We start from the raw sequence: 18,050 nt of genomic DNA, 5'->3' as shown, positions 1-18,050 counted from the left end.
CTTATGAAAAATTTTTTTTTACTTTTTCACTCATTTTGATATATATAATTAATACCCATGAAATATTTGCAACTGAAATCTTGAAGACAGAACACTTATATTTGTAATAAAGGGGAAAAAACCCTACATTGAGTTCTTGTTATATATGTATGTCATAGCAGTCAGTTAAATGTATCTTTTTTACAGCCTCAGTGCCACTGCTTCAGCTCATGCCATGATTCCTCTGGAGCTAGTAAATAATCTCCCAAGTCTCCACACTTTCCCTCAGGTTCATATTTCTTCCTCATTCTTGCCTGAATGATCTGACTGAGAAATAAAAACAAAGATAAAGAAGAAGAGAGAAAAAAGTCTGACAGTATTACTCTCTTTTACAGAATCCTTCAGCGTCTAAAGGCTGGATTTCTTAGCAGAGTCCAGAAGGCCCTGAACTGCCAGTGACTCTTCAGAGGCACCATGTTGTCAGGCTGTTGTTATGTCCTTTGGATGCGCTGATGCCTTTTCCTCCTCTGTCCTGCTGAAAGACTCGTTCAGTTCCTTTTTTCACCCTTTTCTGATATGCCTGTTCTTCCCTACATTGCTCAGCCTCTATCCTACACAACTTTTTTCCTCGTACAGTTTCTAATGTGTGATATTAGATCTGATATTTAATATAGTTCAGTTGGTAAAGAATCTGCCTGCAATGCAGGAGACTCGGGTTCGATTCCTGAGTCAGGAAGATCCCCTGGAGAAGGAAATGGCAATCCACTCCAGTATTCTTGCCTGGAAAATCCCATGGACAGAGGAACCTGGCTGGCTGCAGTCCATGGGGTCACAAGAGTAGGACACGACTTAGCAGCTAAACCACCACCACCACCACCAATTATTTACGTGTTCTGTCATAATATAAAATTATTGCTCAAGACAAGTCTTATTCAACCCCTTAATGTTATGCTATTAGCTCCCAAGTCTGTATCTCCAACAGAGATTTCTGTACTAAATTTTAGATCCAGATAATCACTGTTTATATCATAGGCACATCAAGTTCAGCCTTGTCTAAAGCAGTCACATCTTCTTATAATCCTTTGTGAAACTGAAAACAACAAAACATCATTTAACTGTGTAGAAACTGTTGTTTCCAAAAAACTTGTTTTGAAAGATTTTGTTCTTCTAGGGTCATACGGTTTTATTGTTTAATAGCATATGGTTCCATTAGTAAACTGATTTTAAAAATTGGGCAGAAATCGAAACATCTGCTATTAGCATGTAAGAAATTAATCCTTTAATTAAAACCTAGAGTTTTATCTGAATAAGATCATAAAAATTATGAGTTAATAGTATATAAAATAAGGTTTTTATCTCTAATACATGTGCAGTGTCTCACTGAGGACCAAACCTCCCAATGAGAACAACTAGCAAAGCTGAACACCCATGTTTGAGAACATTAGAGGCAGTCACACTTTACGGCTTCTTTTTCCCTTGTGACATTTGCCAAATTTTTAATGTTTCATGCTGAGGGCTAAGAGAACAGGCAGAGCTTTGGGCAGCCTCATGGAGCTTAGGCAACAACAGTGGAGTTTAGTATTTGCCAAGCAGGAGGGACACTGTATGGAAGTTATAGACATTCAGGAGGGAAAAATAGAAGCATAATAAAATTGAACATGAGTATATAAAGCAGTAATAACTTTTGTGTTATATAATGTATTTGTGAAATTAAAATATATGAAAATAGTACAGAAGTGGTCAGGGATTAAACCAAGTAAATTTTGGCTATAGTTACATTGCATAAGTGGAAGAATACCATATTTGTTATTTCGTGACTGTCTTAACTTTATGTGGGCTTCCCTAATAAATAGCTCAGTTGGTAAAGAATCCAACTGCAATGCAGGAGACCCCAGTTCAATTCCTGGGCTGGGAATATCTGCTGGAGAAGGGATAGGATGCCCACTCCATTATTCTTGGACTTCCCTTGTGACTCAGCTGGTAAATAATCCACCTGCAATGTGGGAGACCTGGGTTCGATCCCTGGGTTGAGAAGATACCCTGGAGAAGGGAAAGGGTACCCACTCCAATGTTCTGGCCTAGAGAATTCCATGGACTGTATAGTCCATGGGGTCTCAAAGAGTCAGACACGACTCTTTATGTAGGTCCTCAGAGTTTATCTATGTTGTAACATGAGTCAGAATTTCTCTTCTTTTTAAGGCTGAACCATTCTGTTTTATGTATATACCTTGTTTTGTTTATCCATTTATCTTTCAATGGACATTTGGGGTGCTTCCATTTCTTGGCTATTGTGAATAATGCTGCTGTGAACTTTGGTATGAAAATAACTTTAAGATCCTACTTTCAATTATTTTTGGGTATAAATAAAGAAGTTGAATTGCTGGATCAATTCTGTTTTTAATTTTGCGGGGTACTATCATACTATCTTCCATAGCAGATATACCATTTTATATTTCTGCCAGCAGTGCACAAAGCATTACAGCTTTTCCACACTTGTTACATTTTCTGCCAACAATACTCAAAGTGTTACACTTTCTCACCAACACTTGATATTTTCTGTTTTTTTGGTGGTGGTCATTTTAATGGGTATGCAGCATGATACATTGTGATTTTGATTTGCATTTCTCTGATGATTACTGATTTTGAGCATCATTTCTTATTGCTCATTTGTGTATTCAATAGAAATTTCTTTGGATTATAGACATTCTTTTGCTTATTTGTGATTCAAGATTTTTTTTGGTCATTGAGTGGTACGAGCTTTGTATATATTCTGATTATTGACCACTCATTAGGTACATGACTTGTAAATATTTTCTCCCATTCTGTAGGTTGCCTGTTGATTTTATTAATTGCATCCTTAGATGCAAAGAAAATTTAAATTCTGATGTAGTCCAGTTTGCCTAGTTTTACATTCCTTGCCTTTGCATTTGGTAGGAAATCTTGGACAAATCAATGTCTTGAAGCTTTCTCCCATTTTCTTCTAAAAGTTTTATATTAGTATCTTAGGTCATATGCTTATGTCTTAGATACATTTTAAGTTGCTTTTGTATATAGCGTGAGTGAAGGGTCCAGCTTCATTCTTTTGCATGTGAATATCCTATTTTCCCAGCACCATTTGTCAAAAAGAGTATTCTTTCCTTTTAGAATGGTCTTGGCACCTTCGTTTAATGGACAAAAAATCGTATAATGGACCATTGCACAGTAATAAAAGTATACTGTTGTTACATGAAACAGTATGGAGTAATAATATAAACATAAAAAGTCATTCTCAAAGAAGTACATACTATATATTTCCATTAAAATTCAAGTACAGATGAAACTAATATACTTTTTTCTTGGAACTAAGATGTTTTATTTCTTTGTAAAAACAATGTATCAAGAGTAGTTTGAACAGTACTTGTCCTATTCTCTTCACATAACTTATTATATGAAACAAAGATCATTTCTATGTCTGAGCTAATTGGGGCGTCCCAGATGGCTCATTGTAAAGAATCTGCCTGCCAAGCAGGAGACTCGGGTTTGATTCCTAGGTTGGCAAGAGCCCCTGGAGGAGGAAATGGAAACCCACTCCAGCATTCTTGTCCATGGAAATCCCATGGACAGAAGAGCCTGATGTGCTACAAATTAAAAAAAAAAATTGTTATACACCTTTTGGTAGGCTACAGTCCATGGGGTCACAAAGAGTCAGACACTACTGAGCGACTTCACTTCACTTCACTTCATACACCTTTTGAAGTTTTCCTTAGCTTCCAATATTTTATCTTTCATAGTGAAATATCTCTGATAATTTCATTAATGTGAAGATTTTTGCTGGCGTTTCTTCCTCTGAGACATCTTCATTCTTTTGTCCCAACCACTTTTCCAGTTTATGTTGATAAATTAGCTTCACTAAATTCTGTGCTGTGTTTAGTCGCTTCAGTCATGTCCGACTCTTTGTGACCCCATAGACTACTGCCTGCCTGGCTCCCCTGTCCATGGGATTCTCCCAGCAAGAATACTTGAGTGGGTTGCCATGCCCTCCTCCAGGGAATATTCCGAACCCAGGGATCAAACCCTGGGTTCTTTAACTAACATATTCTTTAACTAACATACTGTTTTATAACATTGCTTCTCAAAGTGTGGTCCAGAGGCCCTTTCAGGGCCTGGTCCCCAAGATGCTTTTAGGAAAACTGTTGGGCCAAAACCATTTTCATAATAATGCTTTGTGTACATATGCCTTTCTACTTTGATTCTTTCACTCACAAGTGTACATTAGAATTTCCCAGAGGCTTATGATTTGTGTTAATGATTGAATGCAGAAGCAGATAGGAGACTCCAAATGCCCTCCATGAAGCCAGATATTAAAGAAATTTCTGAAGTATAAAACAGTGTCTCCATCAATATTTTTTTGGAAGATAGGTATTTATGATAAGGTTTGTTTTTATGATAAGGTATAAAGGGTTTACTGCTATTTTAAAGTGAATATATTTTAAAAAATTTCTCATTTTTAGTTTCTAATAGATTAAATGTTCTCAGTTGGTCAATCATGTCCTACTCTTTGCAGCCCCATGGACTGTAGCCCATCAGGCTCCTGTGTCCCTGGGATTTTCCAGGCAAGAATACTGGAGTGGGTTGCCAATGTCTTCTCCAGGGGATCTTCCTGACCTAGGGATTGAACATGGGGCTCCTGCATTGCAGGTGGATTCTTGCATCTGAGCCACCAGGAAAGCCCTTAAAAGCTACATGTGCTTGTATTTTTATCCTACGTATATATTAGTCTACATAGTCTGTTATATATATCCTATTTAAAGTACTGTTTGCAGTTTGTCTGTTGACAATCATGGTTTTTCCCATGTCACCAGAAATTAATTTTGCTACTATGAGAGTTCTGCACTGACTAGTTATCATGAGCTTTATTTTTAACAACGTGGTGTTAGTTGTTCATGTTCTGGGATAATCTGATGTGTATTATTTGATTTTCTGCTATGTGCTATTATGTTTTCTAGTTTCTCTAGAAATCTAGCATACCCTATTAATTATTTTTTCTGACAGTATGTTTGTCACTCTCATAGGAAAAATCCTGTCCACTTTCAACACTTTAGTCACCCTGGTGATAGTGATTATGGAGGTGTAAACATCACGTGTCAAGATGAAGCTGATGACCGGCCTGAATGTCCCTATGGAGCATCTTGTTATAGGTTTGTAAACCTGAAATGTTTTATTACATTGCTTTTCTGTTTAATCTCTGTTAAGTTACTCAGGAGAAACTACAGGTAAGCTTCTCATCTCAAGCCTTTAACTTTTAGTTTTTAAGCTTCCATAGGTTAATAGGTTTTCATTTTATTACTAGGTAGAATTATATTGTTTCTTTTAGATAATTCTAAATTGTTAAAATTATTAACATTAGAAATGCCTGAAAATTTTCCTAACACTCTAACACTGCAAATCAGGTAATTTAAAAACTGTCAGTGCTACCCCATTATACAGTCTATCAAGACTCCTTCAGTTCAGTTCAGTTCAGTCGCTCAGTCATGTCCGACTCTTTGCAACCCCATGAACTGCAGCACACCAGTCCTCCCTGTCCATCACCATGTCCCAGAGTCCACCCAAACTAATGTCCATTGAGTCAGTGATGCCATCTAACCATCTCATCCTCTGTCATCCTCTTCTCCTCCTGCCCCCAATCTTTCCCAGCATCAAAGTCTTTTCAAATGAGTCAGCTCTTTGCATCAGGTGGCCAAAGTTTTGGAGTTTCAGCTTCAACATCAGTCCTTCCAATGAACACCCAGGACTGATCTCCTTTAGGATGGACTGGTTGGATCTCCTTGCAGTCCAAGGGACTCTCAAGAGTCTTCTCCAATACCACAGTTCAAAAGCATCAATTCTTCTGTGCTCAGCTTTCTTATAAAGAAAGCTATAAGTCCAACTCTCACATCCATACATGACTACTGGAAAAACCATAGCTTTGACTAGATGGACCTTTGTTGACAAAGTAATGTCTCTGCTTTTTAATATGCTGTCTAGGTTGGTCATAACTTTTCTTCCAAGAAGTAAGTGTCTTTTAATTTCATGGCTGCAGTTACCATCTGCAGTGATTTTGGAGCCCCCCAAAATAAAGTCAGCCACTGTTTCCACTGTTTCCCCATCTATTTGCCATGAAATGATGGGACCAGATGTCATGATCTTAGTTTTCTGAATGCTGAGCTTTAAGCCAACTTTTTCACTCTCCTCTTTCACTTTCATCAAGAGGCTGTTTAGTTCTTCTTCACTTTCTGCCATAAGGGTGGTGTCATCTGCATATCTGAGATTATTGATATCTCTCTCTGCAATCTTGATTCCAGCTTGTGCTTCATCCAGCCCAGTGTCTCTCATGATGTACTCTGCATATAAGTTAAATAAGCAGAGTGACAATATACAGCCTTGACGTACTCCTTTTCCTATTTGGTACCAGTCTGTTGTTCCATGTCCAGTTCTAACTGTTGCTTCCTGACCTGCATACAGGTTTCTCAAGAGGCAGGTCAGGTGGTTTGGTATTCCCATCTCTTTCAGAATTTTCCACAGTTTAATGTGATCCACACAGTCAAAGGCTTTGGCGTAGTCAATAAAGCAGAAATAGATGTGTTTTTCAGGACCTCTCTTGCTTTTTTGATGATCCAGCGGATGTGGCAATTTGATCTCTGGTTCCTCTGCCTTTTCTAAAACCAGCTTGAACATCTGGAAGCTCACAGTTCACGTATTGCTGAAGTCTGGCTTGGAGAATTTTGAGCATTACTTTACTAGCTACTCCTTAGTTTGACATAAATCATTTCAAGATGTTATCTCTGCCCCCTCAACTCCTGCCACTCCACCATTCTTGTGAACATGTGAAACTCAGCCCTCAAAGATAACAGTACCTCCTCTCCCTCCTTCCATAGCATCTTGTGCTCGTTTGTGTCATGCAAGGTGGAATTTATCTCATGAGGCTGTGTTTGGTTCATATTTGTTGAACTTCAGGCCATGTAAGTTCCTTGACAGTAAGTACTTTTCTATCTGAAACTTTGTTTAATGAATGAATGAATCTGAAATAAATGAAACCACCAAGGAAAGAGGTAGGATTCCATTCTTGGAGAGCTTTAATTCTAGATAGCTATTTTTCTTAGGTGATTTTTGAATACAGGTAACTGAACCCCCTGGCCTTTTTGAAATTGTTACTATTTCTGTGACTTGGTTTTCAATAAGAAAGCAGAGTAAGTTTCTGAGGCTGGAAGAAAAATCAAAAAGCCTGTACCTTAGCATTTGAAAATTAAGTGTTCCATTCCAGCAGAGCATCCTACAGATAATAATGACTATGTTGTCATCAACTATGTCAATAAATGTGAAAATTTAGGAGAAATAAATTTGTAGAAAATACAACTTGTAGAAAAGATACAAGAAAAGAAATAAAATAGGATAATCCTGTAACATTAGAAAAATTGTATATAAAAATAACAGGCTTCTATTAAAAAAATTCTAAGTCCATATGACTTTAGTGGCTAATGGCTAATTCCCTGGGTGCTCAGATGGTAAAGAATCAGCCTACAATGCAGGAAACTTGGGTTTAATCCCTGGATTAGGAAGAACCGCTGAGAAGGGAATGGCAACCCACTCCTATATTCTTTCCTAGAGGATTCCATGGACAGAGAAGCCTGGCAGGCTGCAGTCCATGGGGTTGCAAGGAGTTGGACATAAATGAGGGAGTAACACTTTCACTTTCACATACACTTACTTAAAGAAGAAATACTCAGTTTTTATACAGTGTTAATATTCTAAGAAAAGTAAAAGAGAATATATTCCCCAACTTATATTATGATACAGAAACCCAGCAAGAATAATATAAGAATGAAAACTTACTTTTGATCTTAGATGTAAATTAAAAAAAAAAACACATGGGTTCATTAAGTGAATTAAATAATTGGTTTTATTCAAGGAATGCTTGCTTTTTTAATATTAAAAAGTAATATAATTTACTACATATCAGACTAAATAGAAAATCATATCAGACTAAGTATAAAATCATATAATTGTTTCAATAGTGTTTTAAAAAACTGACCATTCATTTATGATAATTCATTTTAAAGTAGGAACAGAAGGAAATGTCTTTAATATAATAAAGGTTATCTATAAAAAAGTTTACAACAAATATCTACTTAGAAGTGAGATATTCAACATTTCTTTCTGATAACAGAAATAAGACAGAATGCCTTTTCTTACTAATGTTATTCAATGTTTTCCTAGTGATCAAGATAGTATAATGAGCCAAAAAAAGGAAATGGATAAGGATTGGAAAGGAGAAGTAAAACATTAATTGTCGACAAATGGTTTTAATTATAAAGATAGAAAATACAAAATAGTCTCTAATGAATTGTAAGTGTTAATAAGTTCTTAGCAAGATTGTTTGATATAAATATCAATATACAAGGCCAATTATATTTTTATATTTCAGAGTCAACAATTATGAAAAAAAACTTGAAAGATTTTATTTATAATAGCATCAAAAAGTATCAAGTTCCTAGGAATAAATCTAATAAAAGATGTGAAAGAAAAAATTTGTTAGAAAAGCCTAATGTATATAAAGACTGAAATTTTTGCAATTAGAAGATTCAGTATTGTTTAAATTACAATTTCCCCCAAAATTGATTTGTATGGAAAACCATTCAAAATCACAAAAGTTTTTGTATAGAAATTTATGATGTGATTCTAAAATTTATGTGGATAGGCAGGCAGTGGGCCCAAAATTGCCAAGACAATATGAAATAAGAAAGTTGGCACACAGCCCAGGTTTGATGCATGAGACGGGGTGCTCAGGGCTGGTGAACTGGGATGACCCTGAGGGATGGGATGGGGAGGGAGGTGGGAGGGGGGGTTCAGGATGAGGAACACATGTACACCCATGGCTGATTCATGTCAATGTATGGCAGAAACCACTACAATATTGTAAAGTAATTAGCCTCCAATTAAAAATAAATGAATAAGTAAAAAAGAAAGTTGGCAGAACTTGTTATACAGTTACTGTAATTAAGACAGGTCAGTATATGCTCAAAGATAAGTCAGTATATGCTCAAAGATACAGTAAGAAGGCCAGAGCAGAATAGAACCCCAAAACAAACCTCTGCATACACAGGTGACATGTTCATGAAAAGAGTCATCGCAGGCAGTGAGAAAAGAGTGAATTTTTTCAGTTAATTTTATTGGGATACAAGTGTTTAACAAAAAAAAGAAAATCACACCATAGTCAAAACCTGAATTCCAGATGGATCATAAAACTAAATGTGAAAGAAAACAATAAAGTTTTAAAGATATATATAAGAAAATAATTTCACAATCCCAAAGTAGGAGTTGTTTTCTAAGACAAGATATAAAAAGTGTAACTAACAACAAAGATTTACTGTGTAGCACAGGTAACTATATTCAATATCTTATAATAACCTATAATGGAAAAGAATCTGAAAAAATATAAAGCTGAATCACTTTATTTCAATAAAAAATCCATAATTAAAATGGAAAACAGTTATTTACCATTAAAATTAAGGGTTTTTTTCCATCAATAGGCACCGTTAAGAGGGTGAAAATAAGCCACAGAGTGAGAAAAAGATATTTACAGTGACATAATTGACAACAGACTTATATCCTACTGTTCTGTATCCTGGAAGTAGACCTATAAATTGCTATTGTTTTTCTCTTAGTGACATATACAGGCTTTTTGCCCAAAAGAACATTAGAATGAATAAACTTATGAAAAAATACTCAGTATCATTATTAATCAGGGAAATTTCACACACTCGCGTACACATGCATACACACAGACACACACACACAACCTTGAAGTAACTAATTCATTGATCCCATTTATTCAACAAATATTTCCCAAAGAATCATTAAATATCAAGGACTGATGAAACAGCGTTGAGTGAGATTACTTGTAGAACAAATGCATTTATGTCTGTCTATATTTTTGGAACAAAACAGCTTTCACAACTCAGTCATAATTTGTGGCACTGTGATAATAGACCTTTTCATTTTTAAAAAACTTGTGTAATGCAGGATTTTATATGTATACACAGTTCAGAGGGGGAGTGTAGAATAAGTTCCAATGAAGCTGTAACTCATTTTCAGTAATTATCAAGTCATGGCCAGTATTTTTTCATACATACCACATTTCCCTCCATCTTATCCCTACTGCTAGATGATGTTGAAGTCATTGTATCTTTTTCATCTCATTTTATCCATATCCAGTTGTCTTAGGCATTCTGTCAGGTATCCCAGTTTCCTTATAGTCTCATTTTTTCCCCCCTTTTGTTTCTCCATATCAGAATCCAGTTAAGGTCCATCTATGACAGAAAGTGGCCATTTTTCTTAAGTAATTTAATCAATAGGTTTCTCTTTTCCTTGCAGTGCATTTGTTGAAGAAAGCTGACTTTTGTTTTGAGGAGTATCCTTAGTCAGGATTTAGCTGACTGCATTACCAGATTGTCATTCATCATATTCCCTTGCATTTCCTAATAATTGTTGGTTAGATACTAGTTATGTGTTTGTTATAGATGTCTTCCTTCTAGTGGTATTTGTCTCTGAGATACTATCTGGGTTAGAAATTTTACTCTGCATATTTGAAAATTCAAATTCAGACCTTAAGCTTCTCAGAGCTCCTAGGAACTCAGCAAATATTTCATGGGAAAAATCTGCCTCGTGTTTGAAATTCCCTGAGTTTCTAGACTGTTGTGGTGACAACCCCATGCGACCATGATAAGCTCTACTAGTTTCTCTTTCCTTAAATAGTGTGCCTCCATTTGGTCCAAATCTTAGCCTATGCTAAGAATTGTCAAAGCTCTCTTAGGAAGAGAAGCACGAGCTATTGTCAGTTCCCCTAAGAAGGACTTTTTCTCTTTGGAATTTTAGATAATATAAAATTCTCATTGTTCCCACAATTCTCTCATAAGTAAATTTTTAACAATATATCAGTGTTGTCCCTCCCCCCAAGTTGTTAAAACAAGAGTATTTGTCTGCCATGATGTCCTACACCCTTTTCAGAAGTAGAATGCAGTATGCCTATTCTTTAGGAGAATAAAAACAAAATGCAAAGCCTTGCTAAGAATAATGATGTAAAAAAATTGCATCATTCATCACCCTTTCTTTCATCAATCACTTTAAATGAGGACAGAGTAGGGAGTAGTCAAGAGAAATTACTCAGAGGCCAGTGACTCACATGTAATAGCAAAAACTTTCATGTCTGTATCTAAATATATTTATATGTACGTACATTGTGCTTTTCTTCTTCAGCTATTGAGCTGCTCGATGTCCTTGTTTCTACTTGAAGATAAAATCTTGTTTTTTTTTCCCTCATTAGTTTTAATTACAGTTTAGAGAGACTCTTGGAGAATGTTAGATGTTATCACTTATTCTGACTATGGTTTTACAGATAAAGGAATGGAGACTAAGAAAGGTTAAATTAGTTGCTTAAGACACCAAAGCTAGTGAGCTCAAAACCAAGTCTCTTCTCTCCTCCTGTTCAGCCTTTCTCTGTGGTGTGGCCTGATTCCACCATTGCTAGTCATGGCTTCTAAAGTATTGCTGGTCTTTGTCTTTTTAGCCAAATGGCAAAATAATATTTTGGAGCTGAAAAAAAGAAAAAAAAAAACAGATAAAGTACTTTGAAGAAACTGTGAATTTTTCAAATCAGCAAGATATTAGAAACCAGATTGTAGAAGCATGATATATATTTGTATACCCTTTCTTGTTACATTATAATTTTTAGTTAGGCAGAAAACAGGCTCTAGTAGATTTATTTTGTATCATTGCCATAACTAAATTGATATAATATTATGAACAGTTTATTCTTTAACAATCTTGATTTGTAAGAATAAACTATTGGGGTTCTTTTTAGCCTCATACACACATTTCATGCTGTTAAAAAATGATTTAAAGAAGACAATTTGAATGATACAAATTAACTTTATTTAACACTTCATGAAGCAGTCTCCATTTGGAGAAGTGTGAATAGGGCAGAAGACAGGAAGCTGTTAAAGGATGAAGAATAAAGAACAAGGTAGAGAAAAAGAAAATATCTGACTGGCTAGGGCTACACAATCAACCTTGTTTGGGGTGAGAAGGAACAAGGAAATAAGTACAGAGCCCAGAGCTGGTTCAGCCTGTGGGGATTGGCTGATTGGACCCACTGTGTCTCTGATTAGGTAGAGCATTTACAGGGACCCTAGGCAGAAGCAGCTCCATCTTGGGTCTAGATGTTTTTTTCAGCAGTGTGAGACTATAAGCCTGTTGACTCAGAATGAGAAAAATGTTCTAATTTAGCTTGCTTAAAAGAGTTTTTATGTAAATGCATGTCAGATTTTTCCTGTCGCCACAGAAGAAAAATCTTGAATCCTCACTGATCATAAAGCACAAAATCAGCCAGAAATTATTAGATTTAGAAAAGTAAATATGTATCAATATATGTGTTCTAAAAGTAAAGTTGTAATATGCCTGTACTCTGTGATGGTTGATACATTTGAAAGAGGTGAAATTCATGAGCTAAAATATCTTTGCTTTTTATCTTTAAAAATTTTGCCTTTACAAAATTATTCTCAGGTAAAAAACAAGTATTCCCTCAAGTGAAATATTAGGTTGGTTTTTAATTTGTTTGCTTCCCAGTCTTACCTTCTAATCCCTTGAATGATTCCAAGTCAGTTTCTTGTTGGTAAATCTAGGTGATCTCAATGTTGTATTCTACACTAAATAATCTTAATCTTATACTGCATCAGCTACCTAAATTTATGTGGTATTGTTTTGTATTTGCAAGTGTTGTCATCTATAGTCAAAGTTTTTATCACTATAGAGCAAATATGAAAAAATAAAACTGTACGTAGATGGATATACTTAATTTTCAGATATTTCATTCAATGAGTAAGACAGATATGGATCACATGTTAATAAATATATTATGTAGTAAAAAATAAAAATTCCCATATAATATAGGAAGTTGATGTTGAAAAAACCACCCTTAATTATTAAATTTTATTTTTTCGTAAAACTATAGGCATTATTAACATTTTCTCTGATGTTATACTTTTAAAAATATAACAGAATTAAATCAGCTTGAAAATTGATAATTTGAAGGAACTAGTTCATGGTATCATTTTCAGTATCTTGCCCATTTAACTGATTTTTTTCCTTTTTGTGCTATCCGCTGCAATTTGTCAGAAGACTCGTTCAGTTTAATGCATTTGATTAGCCTAAGGTACTTGTCTAATAAATTAGACGCTTATTGTCCAGCATAACCCATTGATTGCTGTGCTTGCCACTGACTCACTTCCTCTGGTGCATAATAGGATTTTATGCAGTGTATTACTCCTATTTTTATTTGTTAAATTAAGCACTAAACTTAGAATGTATATACACTAAAATGAGCAGAATCCATCTACAACCAGCTTAGTATCAACATGTAAAGTCAAACTTACATAGATTGCCTTAGATTTACAAAACCTTAGGAAGGCATGTATTATACGAATGAAAGTGTGGGTACCTTCATGTTTTCCAGAAGCCAAAGCTCCACTTCTTTTTTTAAATTGTAATACCTTCTAAGAGGGATGACGTAAGGAAGTATATCAGTCACCATATAAGTGCTCTCATTAGAATGAATCTGCGCACAATGTTTTTGCCAATATAATTCATTTTAAAAAGCGTATATTTGATGTTAAAATTACTATCTTTTGTTTTTGCTGATCCAGATTTTTAACTATCATATAAGTGAAAGTGAAGGTCGCTCAGTCATGTCTGACTCTTTGCAACCCCATGGACTATACAGTCCATAGAATTCTCCAGGCCAGAATCCTGGAGTGGGTAGCTGTTCCCTTCTCCAGGGGATCTTCCCAACCCAGGGATCAAACCCAGGTCTCCTGCATTGTAGGCATATTTCCCAGCTGAGCCACCAGGGAAGCCCAACTATCATACAAAATCTTTTGCGATTTTCTCTTTTATTTTCGAAGTTTTCCACGTTATTGCAGTGTTATCTTTTGTTTGGTTTTGCAGTGTTATCCTAATCATGTGTGCAAATGTACACCTTAAACTACAAAATACTGATTTTTAGAAGCTGCTTAATAAAATTAGGAACATGTGTATTTAGTATAAATTCATACTATATTATTTGAGGCAAAATAAATGGGTTTTCGTAGGGAAACTCTAATTGCCTCATAGTTGAGATTCCCAGAATCAGTCATGTCAGGCCGTCGAGTTAAGTATAATCAAAGCTGATAACATCACCCATTTTTATAGGACCTGCATATAGAGGAAGTAACCTGCCATGTTCACAATTCTTTAATCATGTGTAAGAATACAGTCTTAGAAGAAAGTATCTTAGAGTAAATGTTAACCACTGGTTACACAGTTTTACCTGGAGACATGGCTGTAATTTTTTTTTTAACTTCATTTAGAAGTAGCAGTAAAAGCATCAAAAAAGAAATAGTAGTAACAACATTGCTACTTGATATGTAATGCGTCATGTAGCCTTGAGAAAATGTGCTGGAGTGTCTTCTGTGGTTTTGTTTTTCTTTCTTCTTTATTTGAATATACATTAATAAATGTTTTTCTTTGTTATATTTAGTTAATTGCACACCCACACACACACACATATATATACACATTTTCAGAGATAGTAAATTGTAATGATTTTAAAATAGCAGATTGACTAGTTTCCCTTATTTTATGTTGGCTTACTCTTTCAGTAAGATCATATTTTTAATTTTCCTTTTTCTCCTAAATTTGAGACTTAAATATTTGAAAACATAGGATTCATGTTTTTGCTTTAGGTTTTAAAATAAATGTTGAATTTCACTAGTGTAAGATAAATTATTTCACAATGAAAACAAAAGCATAGTATGATCGTTTACTCATTGAGTGAATATTGAGCATCAGACATGCTTTGTATAAAAGTTTTTTTATAAAAAAGTCTTTCATAAAAGATTTCTATAAAAGTCCATTTTATAAAAGTTGATGTGAAACGGTACTTTAGGTTCATTTGAAAATTTTGAGTGGTAAGTTTAGTATTAAGTTATCAAATTTTTGGAAGTAAAAATAAAAATTATTATTCTGTTCTTATCGCTGCCCAGTTAATCTTTAGGTATCTCTGTGATGGAGAGATAATGGGTTTTTACATTAGCAGACTTAGGTTCTAGTTACGGTTATGCCAATTGTGTAGCAAAACTTTGCATGCCATTTGATTTTCCTGGGCCTTAGTTCCTCATGAAAACAAGAAGGTTGAAACATTTGTGCTCTGGGGGCCTCCATTCAATAGTAGGGAAGTCTAGAACAGAGAGAAATGTAGTCCAGTTCGTAAAGTCAGGTCAGTTAGCATTCCTGGCTGCTCTTCCTCAGCCTTCTTTGCTGTCTCCTTTTTCCTACCTGTAATTATTGCTGAACCCCAGGGTGCAGTCCCTTTGCTGTTCTGTTCTTACTCTGTAGGTGAGCTAATTTAGTGTAATGGCCCCAGACTCATTTGTTTAAGTGTCTCCACTTGGTTGCAAACTAGATCAGACTTATCATATCCAACACAGAACTGTTTACTTTTGTCATGAAAACAACTCTTTCCCAAGTGTTTTCCACCTTTGTAAATGATTTCACCATTCTCATACCAAGGCCCCAAACCAAGATGCAAGTTGATTCTTCTCTTTCCTTCATGGCACTCATCAATAGTTCTTACCATTTGAGCTTTTAAAATACATTTAGAACCTGACCACTTCTTAATTCCTCTGCCTCAGTCATCTTAGTCATAGCCACAGTCATCTCTGATCTGGTGTACATACAATAGTAGCTTAACTGACATCCTTGTTTCTTCTCTTGCCTTTTAGTAGTTCAGTTTTCACACGGCAATCAGAGCAGTTCTCTAAAAATGTTGTATCATGTTGATTTCTTATTCAAAATTGTCCAGTAGCCTCACACGAAACTCTTTACCATGGCTCAGGTTCTTCTCTGACTTCATTTCCTACTCTTTTCCTTCTCCCTCGTTCCTGTTGAGCTATACAAGCTTTTCGTATTTGTCCACATACCCTATCTTGTTCCCACGTCAGGACCTTAGCAAATTTGAAGACGTTTTCTATTTTCTCTTTCTGAATATTTTTCCTTCAGATATGTATTTGTTATTCACATCATTCATAAGACCACAAATGCTTTGTAAAATGTGTATTTTAAAATATAGCAGCTCATAAAAACCTGATGTAGTTATTAGTGTATATGTCTGTGTTTAAAAACCCAAAGATTAAAAAAAAATGTCAACAGGATTTTGAGGCCTGCTGAATTACAAAAATGCTATTTGTGAAAAAGGTTGATGTAAATTTTTTATGAATGAGCTCTAAGTATTTCCAATCACTATTAGGAAAAAGTCCTGAGTGGAATTTTGCTACATTGTCCTTGAAAGTTATTTCAGATATTCATATGTTCCCAAAGAGCTGTACAGTATTGCCACTTAACTTTAACCTGGGGTAATATGAAAAAGACTTTCTGCTGTATTATTAATAACTGATATTTTAAAATAGGATACGCATGGGCAAATGTTATAAAATATTCTATAAATATGTGAAGTGTGGTGGGGGGAATATTCAAGGGTAGTAATTGTATGTTTTATTGAAGGAAAAATTTAGCTCTTTAATATTAGCTGGCCATTACTTCTACTGGCCAACTTTTACATAGAGTTTTTAGACATTGTTGCCTATCTTAAAATAAAATTGATTTGTTTCTGTAAAAATGGTTAACAACTGTAAAATGCTTAGTGGTCCACAAATGTTTATGCACATCACTTCATTTAATACTTCGAACAACCCTCTGTGAGGTAGGCAGTACTTTGCATGCTTTACAGATCAGTAAATGGAGACTTGTTCACAGGACTTGCCCCGAATCACAAAACCAGTAAACAATGTAGTTTGAATTCAGACTCGGTTCTTCTGATCTCGACACCTTGTGCCCCTTCTACAGCATAATGCTGATGGTTTAAATTTTAACAAGCTGGATGAGAACAGGTCCAAGTCACTGTGGCATTTGTCTCTAAACTGTATGTGAAGGACTCTGTGTTCCTGTTGACTGGAATGATTGATTGAGTAGAGCTAAGTGTCCTGTGATGCTGAGCAATCAGTATCTCAGGAACCTGTTTGCAGTGGAGTCTGCTTAATGTGATTGTCAGATTTTCATTGTTTCCTGGGGAGGTAATATGAATTGTTAATGGCAGGAAATTCTAACACATTTTAGTCCTAGGTTTGTGTAAAAAGGTTCCGTGAGTACTTTGATTATTAACTTTGTAGGTGTGAGCACAGAGCAATTTCATCACATGAACACTCTTTTCAACATAATGAGAATAGGCTTGTATCCAAGAGAAAAACTACCTTTCAATGGAAATTCTTTTAAAAACATCAGGATCCATAGATTATGATTTACTAGAAAAAGAAAAAAAAAATAAGAAAACTCATCAGTGTAGGAATGACTGGAACTGTTTTTTGTACCAGCCAATGAGAATTTTAAACTTTGGTTTGTATTGCAAATGATTCTTGCAAATTTCAATAATCATTTTGAAATGATAGTAAAGGTAGCAAAAATAGGTGTCTTTTTGTTCCTCTTAAATAGAAAATATTTCATCATTTTGGAAACTCATGTAAAAGCTCAATTAAAAAAACTCTTTGAATGGAAAGAGTTGATTATATTGTAATAGGTAGGTAATTTATGAAAAGTATAGTTGAATGCCACCTCGTAAAAGGTACTCTTATAGGAGCTGTAAAAGATATTTATAATGTAAGAAAAAGCCGTGACCTCCAGCAGCTCATTTGACACATGAGATAATACATACACATGCGCATGCACACACACACACACTCACATTTGTGTTGAAAATTTAAATGACTGTATAAGAAATTATGTGGTGAGTACTAAATGGTAGATACGAACAATATATTCTGGAGATATTACCAGTAATTATCAGAGTTGTTTTCCTGAGGAAGGTACTTAGGTAAGTAGTATAGATATAGAAGAATATTCTTGGCAAAATGGCTGTGAGCAAGTGCCTATCAATGGCAAAAAATCAGAAGCTGTTTGCCCAAAGAAGAAAT

The 18,050-nt window shown here is 35.1% G+C and overlaps 1 protein-coding gene across 7 annotated transcripts in view; it reads left to right on the top strand.

Annotated features, from left to right (window-relative positions):
• The window catches only part of APLF (aprataxin and PNKP like factor), a 98,244-nt gene that overhangs the window by 66,052 nt on the left and 14,142 nt on the right, over positions 1-18,050 (top strand). For all 7 annotated transcript variants that reach the window (XM_042245964.1, XM_012167855.4, XM_060412030.1 and 4 more), the window contains one exon: positions 5,031-5,156. In XM_042245964.1, the coding sequence (XP_042101898.1) occupies positions 5,031-5,156 (126 nt within the window). The remainder of the gene's footprint in view (positions 1-5,030; positions 5,157-18,050) is intronic.

This window comes from Ovis aries, chromosome 3, assembly GCF_016772045.2.
Source record: "Ovis aries strain OAR_USU_Benz2616 breed Rambouillet chromosome 3, ARS-UI_Ramb_v3.0, whole genome shotgun sequence".
Lineage (NCBI taxonomy): Eukaryota > Metazoa > Chordata > Mammalia > Artiodactyla > Bovidae > Ovis > Ovis aries.
The sequence above is the reverse complement of the archived record's forward strand: the minus strand, read 5'-3'. Positions and strand labels throughout refer to the sequence as shown.